Source organism: Aquila chrysaetos, chromosome 6 (assembly GCF_900496995.4).
Source record: "Aquila chrysaetos chrysaetos chromosome 6, bAquChr1.4, whole genome shotgun sequence".
Lineage (NCBI taxonomy): Eukaryota > Metazoa > Chordata > Aves > Accipitriformes > Accipitridae > Aquila > Aquila chrysaetos.
The window spans coordinates 38,457,587-38,470,673 of record NC_044009.1 but is presented as its reverse complement, the minus strand read 5'-3'; the positions used below and the strand labels follow the sequence as shown (position 1 = coordinate 38,470,673).

The window sequence follows — 13,087 nt, the reverse complement described above, 5'->3', positions numbered from 1 at the left end:
GCTAGTAGGAAGGAAAACTCTTCCAGTGCATTATTTTTTTTACACTTTTCATTACAGTTTGAACTCTTTCATTTCTGTTCAACCTCTTTCTTGACTTTTTAACCTTGTTACTCCACTGTAATAAAAATAAAATTAGTTATATGTTGTGTAAAGGCATTGAACAGTATCTCGTTATTGACACAGGTTTTATAAATAGAATTTTGCTCTGCTTTTAAGGAAGTTTACAGGTCCGATACAAGCTGAGTAAGGATGGCCTCCTCATTTTCACCATTGACTCTGGAAATTTTGCCAACCGAGAGCTGCACCATGTGAAGATTAACAGAGAAGGCAGAGAGCTCACCATTCAGGTATGCATGGTTTATGTTGAGAGTTAAATAAAACTTCATGCCACAAACAGACCCACTGTTTTCAATGTCTCATCGTCAGCAGGAGGCAAAGGTTTCACATTGATCTGATGCAACCAAAGCTGGTCCAGCAGCAGCTGTAGGTTAGACCAAAGCTCCATCCAACCCTGCTTCAAAGAGTGCCCAGCTGTGGTGGCGTCCTTTGAGTGATCCTTCCCTTGTCTCTGACAATCTGTGAGTTAGGAAATACCTTTGGCCAGAAGTTTATCTGGACCACTGGAGTGGTTCTGGGGCTTGGGGATCTCTGCGTGACCTGTAGTCCCAGAGGAAGCACATAGTATGGATCTTTAAAAAGCTGACAAAGGGAGAAAAACAGCTGAGGAACGAGCACCTGGGAATGTAATTTCATTTAGGGTATGTGCCCCAACAGACAATGTGACCCCAGCTGCCTTATCCTCTCACAGAAAAGGAAAAGCTGAGGGAACACAGGGTGCAGCCACCATGTGCATGATGATGCCCTGTCCCCTTGCTAGAAGCAAGCCATGCTGAATGTGACAACCTCATGAGAGATGAGAACCCTCCTCTGCCTTGTTTCCCTGCATCGCCTGTTTTTCCAAGGCAGGGAGAAGAGGACTATCTTACTGCTCCTTCTGAGGCTAATTATAGCAGTTCAGATTACAAAACAAATTGGCTAGATCTGGGTAGCAGTCATTTAACAGGGAAGGGCGGCAGAGTCTACAGAGAAGCTGTGTGTTAAGGAACAGAATGAGAAGGAGCTAGAAGCACAGGGAGTGCCACTGTTTTTCTTTCCTCTACAGTTTCCATGTCTGGGTGGTAAAATGATAACACAGCACGCAACTAGGGTGGGTAGGCCTGATTATCTAGGAAGCAGGCTTATGCTAAAAGCCAGGGTTTTCTTCGAGTACCAGTCTTCTATTGTCTGCTGCACTGTGGTTTTCTTCTATGCAGAACTAATTCTTCACAATACATTTTTAGAGAGGCCTCCTTTGAGTGTATTCTGAAGTGGCTAGACATGGATTTTGGGAAGCAGGGGGATTTCAGTGTCAAACATTTTAAGCTTTTCTGCAGGGGAAGTTTCTTCAAAGTGCTTTATATGACTATTCTGGTGTACCTTTCAGCTTCTCATGCTAAAATCAAAGCATATTCACTTTGCTATCTTTAGAAACTGAATTGCGCTTGGGGGCAGAATTAACTGATTTGCAGCTGAGAGCATTCCCAGAAGTTTGCAGTACAGAGAGATCTAGGGGTGTCTACATGCTGTTGTAATGAACTAATTTTATTGACCTCTTCCAGGTTGATCAAGTTCTCAAACTCAAACACAACTTTTCTGAGATTGATTTTAAGGCCATTAAATCACTCACCTTGGGCAAGTTCACAGGTAGGTTCTACTAAAAATATTCCTGATTCATCAGTTGTTATAGTGCTGGAGTTAACCTGTGCTGTGTGTTGGGTTTTTAATAGGATTGGGGTTTTGTTTGGCTGGTTTAGCTGTAAGAGTTGGCCTGAGCATTCCAGTACTCCTGTTTGTATATCTCATCAATGGAAAAATTTGGCAGCTTTACTTGTTTGCACTGATAACAATATTAACTTCTCCCATTGTTCCCCCTAGTAAAGTGATTCATACTGCCTGTGTGGCTGCATAGGGTGGCATCTTAGCCTAATGATACCATTTTGCTGACTACAGCTTGCTCCTCTCAAGCCATCTCTGTTTCCTAACTATAAGAAGAACAGCACTGTGAGCCTTCATACTCTCTACCCCTTTTTCACTCCCAGTCCTTTTCCATTTGAATTCTGCAAGGAATATTTATATTACGTGTAGCACTGAGGCCACAATTCTGTGTGCTCTGTGCATGGACCTTCTTGATCTTTACCCCTCCACACTACAAAGACATTACAAGACCAGGAAAACTCTGCCTGAAATTTGGAAAGTAGAACTCCTCTGTTTTGTTGTCAAGTGTGTTATATTTCTTTATATAAGAGTCTTATTTGTTCCCAGTAAGATTCTAAGTGCTTCCTTGGTTATAGACATTTTCGTCCTTTGTTAGAATTGGACCTCCATATCAAGCCTGACATCTGTTTCACTATTGCAATTGTATATGTTTTATTAATAGCACCAAAGGCCTCCAGGACTGGTAGCTAAACAGAAACTATAGACATCCTCTAGTGTCTACTTGTGCAATATAATTGTATATAATGACATTAGTGCATTCTGCATCATATTTTCCTAATTAGATTAAGGGCAGGAACTGTTTTTATCCTTAATTATATTTAATGTTTGTTCAGAATGCAGCAATCTTCCAAGCCTTTGTGGACAGGTTTGGGGACCTGACACTTTTTAACCCAAGTCAAGCTAAGCTAAAAATCTCATTTTGTCAGTGGTCAGCTGTAGTGCTGAAAATCTGCAAGAACGTTGCTCATCGTGACCTCTAACTAAAGCTCCAGCTATAGATAACAAAACAATAAACCAAGGCTTTTCTAACCAGCAAGATGGAACATAGCACAAAGACCTTCAAACTTGTAGCCAGCAAGCTGACAAGGTGCAGCTCAGCATCATGGAGAGAAACTAGATTTAGTCACAAAAATATGATTAACTTTACAAGTACAAGGTTGTTGCAAAGCCAAAAAGCCCAGATGTATCTCCAGAGGTCTGGCATTCAGTTCCACTGAATGCCACAGACTTGTCTCCAGAGAGTTTTTAATGGTTATATCCTTCTGTTATTTCTCTCTTGCCCCAAAGTTTATTAGGATCTTGTTTTAGTAATAATAACAATACCAATAGTTCATATTCTGTAATGACACTAAAGCCATAAAATTGGCCATCTAGATGGTGGAAGATCTTATTGCTGTACCGGGAATCACACAATGCATCCCAGCAAGTCACTTTAATTCCAGCCTAATCCTAATTCTGGTTTCTTTTTCATATGTTAAGTGAATTTCTGTAAGCCTGTTCTTCTATGTCAGGATTTCATTTTCCAGGTTTTATCCCACAGCTGTAGCTGTGCTGAGTAGAGTCCTTGTGTCCTCACAGAATCACAAATCCCCCTGAGTCGTCTTCTCTCCAGGATGAACAGTCCCAGCTCTGTCAAGCCTCTCCTCACATGAAAGATGCTCCAGTCCCTTAATCACCTTTGCAGCCCATCAGTGGACTCACTCCAGTAAGTCCATGTCTTTCTTCCACTAGGGAGTCCAGAACTGGACCCAGCACTCCAGTAGCGTTACACTCATGCAGAGTATGGGGGAAAGATCATCACATTCTGTCTGCTGGCAATGTTCTTCCTAAGGCAACCCTGGATGCCAGGTTGTCATTGGCTGTCTTTGCTGCAAGGGCACATTTCTGGCTCATGGTCAGCCTGTTGTCCACCAGGACCCCCATGTCTTTCTCTGCAAAGCTGCTTTCCATCTGGTCAGCCCCAACCAGTGTCGGTGGATGAGGCTATTCCTAACCCGAGTGCAGATCTTTGAATTTCCTTTGTTGAACTTTATGAGGTTCCCGTTTCACCATTTCTCCAGCTTGTCAATGTCCCTCTGAATGGTGGCACAATCATCAGGTCTACCAACTGTTCTTCCCAATTTTGTATCATCTCCAGGTTGCACACTGTCCCATGCTGGCAAAAAAACCCCCCAAATCCCTACTGCTACAAAGTCAAGAGTATTGCCTTGTTATATCAAGAGGAGAGCTGGACCATGTCATTTTAAGAGTGTAGAACTTACATAAGTATGTCCATTCATCATGTGTACTATTATATGGGTAAAATGTCAACTATAGATTCTTTAAATAATGGCTCACCAGAAGGTGAATACTGGTGACCTAAACCAATATCCTCCAAATTCTTCCTTGTCATTGTTCATCCCCTCAGCAACACATAAACTTCCAGAGGCATGTGATGCTTCGAAGTAGACCTAGACTTCCTGTAGTGTTTGTTTTGGATGCCACTGGGATTTAGGTACCTAAAGGCATTCATTAGGAACATTTAAGTGTCCGCTGAAATAGAACCATATAAAAAAACCTCTGTTCTATGCGTCCTACGTATCCATGCTATACTCTTCTGAGAATTTGTCTCTCTTCTTCTTTCCTGTCACACCACTGCTCATTTGCCTGCTCTTAACAGCCTGATCCTGGCTGCTTAACCAGATGATTATACCATCTTCTTTCTTGACTCCACCATTCATTTCCCACTGGCTGAGAAATCTCAAAGAGAGCTTCCAGCAGGACATCATAAAAGCCTGAAACCTCTTCCTCACCAGATTTTCTTATGATAACCATTTTAGCACAGCTGGAACTTTTGAAAAGTGCACTTTTATACAATGACCAGTTTTTAAATAATAGTGTTTTCCCCCCTCCTACCTCCCCCCAGCCCCATTACACTTCCTTTAGTCAAAAGCTACTTAAACTCTTGATTTTTTTTTCTGCTTTTCAAATCTCCTATATTTTCCAATGGCTGCCCTACACCCAGCTTTGAATTCCAGGAAAAAAACCCTCCATTTAAGGCAGAGGAGGCTCACCTGGCATTCAAAACATAGGGACACTCACTCTGCCACAGACTGCTTGAATGACCTTGGGCAAGCCATTTATGTGCAGATATAAAGGTAAGCAGGCATTTTATTCCCACTGGAACCAGTCTGAGCTTTACTATCTCTATTCTCTATCAGGAAAGCATGGATAATAGAACATTCCTACATCAGAGGGGTGCTAGGAGAATAAAAGCATTAAAGGCTGTGAGCTGTTCAGATCCACAGTAATGGGGCCATATAGCTGCTTTAGAATGATCAATCTAAATATAAGTGTGGTTTTGAAGACAAGGGAGTAAAAAGAAGCAGCATTCAAGTAGCCAACAGACGTTTGTTGAATTCATCCTCACAGTATCCAACAGCAATAGAAAAATATTATTATCCTGTAGTTTGTCGTCCTTTTACTTCACAAATATAGAGGCAAGACACGAAAGGACCTATCCAAAGCTCATCAGTATCAATGTGAGTTTTTCCATGGACTTTAGTGAGTACTGGATTCAGGCCCCAAGTGGGTCATACCGTTTATGGCAAAGCCTCAGTGAAATCTTAACCAGAGTCCCAGTTCATTTACTTTAAGTACTCCTTGCAGAGATCATACTGCTGTATTTACCCACATGAGCTGTATTGGCAATCTGACCTGACTGTGAAGCTGGCGCCGCTTTGAACAAGGGATTGAACTTCATGACCTTCAGAGGTGTCTTTCAACTTAAATTATTCTGTAATTCTTTGATCTCAGAGCCACATTTGCATACGTTTAGTTCTTGTCTAGAAAAAGCTGTTATCCCAATGGGAAATATAATTTATTTGTTTTGGGGTTGACCTTAATGAATTTTTTAAAACTTCTTACTGTGCCCCAACATGTCTAAATCTTTCACCATTATAGTCCCTAGAAAAAAATTATCACTGATGCAGAGAAGTGAATCTCATTGTCTGCATATTTGCTTCTGAGCAATTTAATATACGAGCTGTGTAGTGATACCAGAGTAAAAGGGTAGCACTGAAAGGGATTCAAGAGTATTCTGAAGAAAAAGGTTGCAAAGATTTCTTTAGCACCTATTAATGTTGACCTAATTTACTTGTGTCTTCAAAGTGATGAATTAGCAGACCTTCACACACTGGCAATGTAAAGAACTGCGTAGTCTAGCACATAACCATGATATCTTTTATCTCTAAAAGCCTGAGCTAAAACACACTCAAGTTGTAGGAGTTTTTCCACTGAATCATTCAGCTTTGATATAAAGTGTACATAGAAGAAAGTTCATCTGGAAAGTAATTTTATTAAAATAATTATGTAGGTGCAGTACAATTCTTACGATTTCCACAATAACTTTTCTTATTAAAAGTTCACAAGAAGAAAATGGAATCTGTACACTGAAGAGATCATAGAGCAATTCATCCAAGAGTGATATTGTACTGGGGGAGATGATAACAAGATAATTAAATCAGAAGGGGTAAGCTGGCATTAACTCTGAGATAAAAAAGCTTCCCTAAAGAAGGATCTCCTTTTAGAGCATTTCTATGGAAAAGACTTAAGTCCATTTCTTGGTGGAAAGTCATTCCCTTTTTTAAGCTGACAAGATCACAATTTGCTTGAGAAATTTAAAGTCACAGTCTCAGAATATTGTGCTCTAGCATTTCAAACAATATAGCAATGGCTGCAAGAGATATTGGCCAGAGTCTTCTGGACACTGCAAAGCTCTTTTCTTTACTGCAGACTATTCTTGCCCTAAATACCTATTTCTCAGAAGGACCATACCTTGGAAAAAGATCTCTTGGGTGCATTATAAGGCACCTTTAAAAGTCTTTGTTTTTCTTCCTAGTAGCCTAGTAAAACATTATGGAAAATCAAAATGACTACTTAGGATAAAAGAGGAGATGCATTTGAGACCAAGATGGCAGCAGTTAAAATAAGCAAAATTTGGCTACCTTAGGCACTTCAAGCAATCCAAAGTCTAAGCCAATAACGCCCTCATGTGTCTATGAAATAGAGACCAAATCTATTCAGACTTTTTCCGCAGCAATATCATTTACCATATGATCATAACACCATGCTTAAATCCTTGTTTTCTTGATGATAATACTGCCTAAATAAGTGTGCAAGGTCATCTACTTCTAACCAGAAATTTTATTTTTAGTCTGAATTCTTGCTACTTGAGTTGATTTTAGCCATCTGCTCCTGAGAAAAGCATGTATTTGCACATCATCCCTTCATCTTCTTGCATATTTTCTTCTTTTTATAGATTATATGTTGAGCCCATGCAAAATCACATAGGGCTGGCTGTGTTGTGACAGATTAGGATTCAAATGTCAAAAACTGTGACATGTAACAAATTTCACATTGCAACTCCAAGCAGTGTTTCATTTTTGATGACAAACTGTCTCTAAGAAAACATACTAGATGCATGTCTGAAATTATCTCCGCTAAACCTAATGAAACAAAAATTCTCAAATGTTCCACTTGGCACGAAATGTTCAATGGCTGGCAAGCAAATCCTGGCACGTTCTGCTCATTCCTGTGAAAACTTATGAGAAAAAGTACGTTTACTTTGTTCTTGCTGTCCCTTGCTTTTTCAGAACTGTCTTGTAGGTGCATTGAACGCCTGGAGCCTGTCTCCTGTTCAAACTCATGCTTTTTTTAAGCCAGAGCCAAACTGGTTGAGCTCAGTGGTTCTAACCAGAAAAAATTTCTGTGTTGTTCACTCCACTGCCTTTGTGGCAGGCTCACACCATGAAATGAGATAATTCCAAACATGCCTTTTTGTGGGTTCCAGTCTAATCCAAGATATGCTTTCTGCCCTTTCCAACTTAATGATTAGTATCAGCAGTGTTTGCTGAGGTTGTTGAAGGACATAGCAGCATATTTTTTGAGGTAACTACACAGTACCTACTAGTCAACTCTTCTGAGACAGGTGCAGTGTGGAGACTACAAGAGTCTCTTACTTCAGGGTCATGGGCTCAAATCTAGTGACAATGTCCAAGAAGTAATCTTGCCAGTGCTGTTCAGCACCTTGGCAAAATGAGGATGGATACACTTTAACTGCCACAAAAATCATCCTTCTATTTCTCAGACAACCAGTACTTCAGCATACAGAGTAAATCACCTTTTGCATTTCTACCAGCGATTCACTTAGATTAATTAATTAATTAGGGCATAGACATTTAAAACAGGCTATGCCTGCTCTCCACTGATGTTAAAAATAAATTTTGATTAAGGAAATCCATGATGGGCTTTCCTGTATGTAAGTGAGCACACAAGTAAACTTTGGGCTTAGATTTAAATTTCTGAGTGACATGAAATTAATGTTTATAAAAGAAAGAACAAAAAGATATCGGCTAATGTTTATGGTCCCTTTTCCACAGTGATATCTTTAGAAAGAAGGTCTTTTGAGCCACACTCCCTCCATGCAAATAACACTTTTGTTTTCTCTTTGATTCCAGTTAGCCGTCATATTAGTTATTGTTTACTATGTCAATTTGTTGATACATTGCTGAGCAACTTAATGCTTGGTCCTAGAGAATTCCGGCAGAATTCTATTTATGATGAAAATTAAATCCCCATTACTGGGATATTAAGACTTAAAATTGCTTTATCTATTTAAGATCTTAAAACAAGTGTGTTGTATATGGCAGAGGTGCACAAAGAAACAGCAGTGGAAAAGGATGTCTGTTTTGTTGAATAGGAATTATTCAGCAGATAAATTTTGTTGATACAATCAATAAAGTTTAGCAAATACAACTACATGTTAAACTTAATCCTCATTATCATGGAAAACCATTGCAAATACATGGAAAACAGGAGAGCAAAACCAACACAAAACTTACTGAACTGTGACATTGCAGACAGCTTCCAAGGAGCAGCTAGAGGACCCAGCAAGAAGCCAGACCAACTTATGTACAACTCAGCAGACAAAGCTTAAAAATTACTTCCTAAAAATATGGGTAAACTTAAGTTGTGGGGAATGAATAGTTAAATTACTCAAAAGCCGAATAAGATTGCCTTCTCACCCCCAATGTAGAAATCATCCAAAGTAACTCTATCTCCAGTACTGAGAACAGAAATGCAATGCTAAAATGTCAGAAGATCAAACCAAGTCAGCAGCAGCAGTTCAGTGTGATTTTCCAGGCCAGTCAAATGCATGGAAAGATTCACAGCATAACCAGGTCAGAGGAAGGCCACTGACGTTTCATACGACCTTGCTTCAACACAGACCTTGGAACTTCACTGAGTTGCTTCTCTTACTAAGCAACATGTCATGTACTGAAAATATCTTTTGGAAAAACATTTTGTCACGATTTAAAGACTTCAAGTGACAGAGTGGCCTTTAGTAAGCCTTTCACAGAGGTAACCATGTCATAATCACAGATTTACATTATCCACTCAAGAATTCAGAGGGCAGTACAATTCGTTCACAACCAAGTTGTGCAGGTGTCTTATTGAGAAACAGTGAAAGCCCCACTTTCTGAAAGACATAAGGCATGCACCTAAAGCCATGTAATAAAGTGAACATTATCTGTGCACTTGAGATTTTTACCAGAGGACTCTGGAGTTGTTTTTGGTTTGTTCTTTGATTTCTTTTTTCAAATTTCAAAGCCTTTCAACAACAAATCTCCTAGTTCTCATTCATGCAAAGCTTACTTTGACAAAAGATTGCTGGAATTGGCCCTTAATTTGACTTTAGAAAAGCCTTGAAAAATACTGTATCTTAGACTTTTCAAACTACTGTACCATGGAAAAGGAATTCATTATTTCTTAGGCTTTACCTTTTTCACATTGGGGCAGAACAGAGCAATTTAGATTGCCTGATGTCTAAAAGATACCAACAAATCTACCTTTTGTGTCAGAGCTAAGAAAAACAGGAAAGGCTGAGAGTAGGAATGTTTGCAAAGAGTTTTATAAATTCAATAAAGGTGGCACATACTGTAAATCAGTCTTTTAGTTTTATATAAGCCTTCTTGCAGAAACTTGGAAACAATTCTTTGTCTGTTTTATAACACCCCTACCAAAATCTCATTAAAAATCTGAATGCAGCCAATTCCTACACACTTTGAGAAGAGCAAATGTGAACCTCTGTAAAGCTGCAGCTTTTCCAGTGGCAAAGCCTCACTGTTTCTCTTCCCATTTCTCTTTCTTGCAGTTACTCACAGCCCAGAGGCTGTCCACAGGACAGCTCTGCAGACTGAGCAACTCGCCTGTAAGACCCCTTGTACCTTGCTTTGCTGATAAGCAGCCAAACTCTCCACGTTATACTTCCATGAAGACTTTCAAACATAATTAGAAATCCTTCTCGGCTAATTACCTCTGACTGCATGACATAGTAGTCACAGATCTTGAGCACCAAAATAATGTGTGATTTGGGCTAGTTTTGAGATTTTGTTGTATTTTCATATAAGTAAAAGAAGTTTATGTAATTCAGGTAGCAATGTGAGTTATAAGAGAAACTCTACTTTTTTCCTTAATCTTTTTGGCTGGGAGCTTGTAAAATCATTGTATTTGAATGATAGTGGGAAAATTGGACCTGATTTTAAAGCTTACCATCTTATCTTTCAAGCTTTGAAAGTAAACTTGAAAAGCTGGGAATCCTTATTTTCCAATGTCATTGGAAGTATTTCCAAAACTTTCAATGCTAGAAGTTTTTTTAATTAGCAGGTAATTTTTAAGACTTTAAATAAGTTTTGATACTATATATGTGTACATTTGTGGTTTTTTTCTTGTTTGATTGACCTAGATATAAGGCTTATCATGTTACAGACCTCAGAGCAGTAAGAATTTCAATTTCTGGAAAGTAAATAAATGAGAGCTTGGAGGAAAGAGAAGATAGCTTCACTGTCCTTCACTGACTTTTCCAAACAATCTTTGATATTAAAACATTTAGAACTAAATAAAAAACACTCACCTTTGAATGGGCTTTCTCTTTGTGAAATTTAAATGAACACAGACCAACAGATAAATTAATCGTGCTATCTCATCTTTAGGCTGGAAAAGAGCATGGAGATATTGGTTTTGATTTAGATAAAAAGAGGTATAGTTTTGCTTTTTGTTGTTGTTGTTAGTGGAATGGGGCTAGCAGAGTGAGATCCTGGCTCATAACTGGGAGAATTCCTAGGAACTCTGATTATAAAAATGTAGTAACATGATTAGGTGCATCAGAAAAGTAAGTTGAAAAATAAACTCTTGAAGAAGAGTGGAAGCCTATATTAGCAAGCCATTCAATATTAGGCCACATGAAGCATTGTATAACAGAAAATAGAGAGCAGGCTCCTTCACTAAAAGGGTGGAAGAGGTAGAATACCTTGAAGATATGGTCCATATCTGTCAAACTGATGTTAACAGATGCAAAAAAAGTTGAAGAGCATCATCCCCAGGATCCTGTGATATTCAGTGTTGCTATTTTTACTGTTTATTATTATTATTGTTATTGCCATGGTTAGCACCTATGATGCGTTAGATATTGTCCAGACAGTAGAGAAAATGGATGAGGAAAGAAGCACAAGGCAGTCTTTTATGTCCAAGCCAACATAAAATGTAAGTAGCATTGTAGAGGAAGGTCTGGGGATGGGAACCTCATGGGTCAGGCCAGGGAGAGCTTGTAGGCTGCTGAAGGAGTTGTGATGGGATGAAGTGAAGGAAAAGGGGTAGGTAAGGCAAAAAAGGATTAATTTTTTTAATGCCTTCCTAAAACAGATGATTCCCAGAGTGTTTTTCTGTTGTACTGCAGATAGTTTGTCACTGGACCCTGAAGTCTCAAAGGCAAATGCCTATGGTTTCACTGGCTGCCTGTCCTCTGTTCAGTACAACCACATTGCTCCCCTGAAAGCTGCCTTACGCCATCCCAGCGTTGCTCCCGTGACTGTCACAGGCTCCTTGACTGAATCCAGCTGTGCATCCATAATGGAAGCTGATGTGAACACAGTAACCACGATATATTCCTCATCGGGTATGTCTTGCCAAGAGGGGAATGGGGGATTTAAAGGATACTGTAGAGTGAGGTTTCCTTCCTTTTTGCTGTAATGTAATTGTGATAGTATAAATATTGGAATTGGGAAGTTGCCTTTTCTCTCAGAATTAGGAGTGTTAAGGATGGGCATTATGATTAGCCAAGGTCCCTTTAAAAGTCATTGTACTCAACCAAAGTTTTCCGTCCAAGTTCCTGGATTGCCTAAAACATGCCTAGAACCAACCAAAAGGTCCCAAAGCCATAGTGGTAACAGCACTGGAAGTATGGTTATGCACCTGATTTGCCATTCCTGTCCACTCTAGATAGCTCCAGTGCTGCAGATCTCAAAGGAGAACATAAATGTTACACAGATTCCATATCCCAGTGGTGATGAAGCAATAGGAGTCATACAACAAACAAGTCGAATTTGTTCCCACCCTAGCAGAAACGAACAAAAACTCATTGTACAAACCCCTCGACACATGTGCGTGACTTCCATTGAATGCTTGTACTTTATTCTCTCAGGCTAAAGAGAAGGAGCACTACTTGAGCAGTATCAGTAAGATGATCCCAACAGTTCGTTTATCTTTTGCAATCCTGAAACTGTCCTCTGGGAATATTAAGTATTTTGCATATGTGAATTTGTATGCAGAGAAGGAAACTCAGAGCAGATGGAAGTGCTGTCACCAGGAACAGGGACAATCAAGTTGCTGCTTTAGTCACCAATGTTTGTGGCAGAATTCTTAATGACCTGAAAGGGGTACAAATTAAGGGCCATTTTTTGCCCCTTGACCTATGAATCCACTTTCTGTTTTCTGATAACTCTGGTTTAGATCATAATATGATTCCTTTGACATTTGTACTTGCATCAAACTCCCATTTCCTGCAGCTTCTGCCTAAGATATTCAGCAGAAAACAAATGATGCTATTAGCATTCTGCATAGGGAAAAAAGCTGCTGATTACTCTGTGGAGAGCGGCTGCCAGTGTGTGTGTGCTTCTCCCCACCCCCCAACTTTCTTCTCACCGCTCAGAGTTGTCTGAGATGTCTGCTCTGACGCACAGCAGAAATGTCTCTTGTAAATACCGAATGGGCAATGATACTGAAAATACAAACTCCCTTGCCCTGTGATCTGTCACCTCAGTGATCTAATTTTTCTAAAGAGTTTAGGAAGCAGGAAAACCTGAGGCTCAACTCTATTGTCAAGGTTAAGCACTGTTACATCAGAAATGCAGAATTATTATGAAGCTCATCCCTGTCTTTGCCACTCTATGCTTTA

At 39.5% G+C, this 13,087-nt stretch overlaps 1 protein-coding gene across 2 annotated transcripts in view; it reads left to right on the top strand.

Moving 5' to 3' along the window:
* Positions 1-13,087, top strand: part of CNTNAP5 (contactin associated protein family member 5) — a 307,196-nt gene that overhangs the window by 280,047 nt on the left and 14,062 nt on the right. For both annotated transcript variants that reach the window (XM_030018519.1, XM_030018520.1), the window contains 3 exons: positions 217-347; positions 1,659-1,743; positions 11,591-11,809. In XM_030018519.1, coding sequence (XP_029874379.1) covers positions 217-347; positions 1,659-1,743; positions 11,591-11,809 — 435 coding nt within the window. The remainder of the gene's footprint in view (positions 1-216; positions 348-1,658; positions 1,744-11,590; positions 11,810-13,087) is intronic.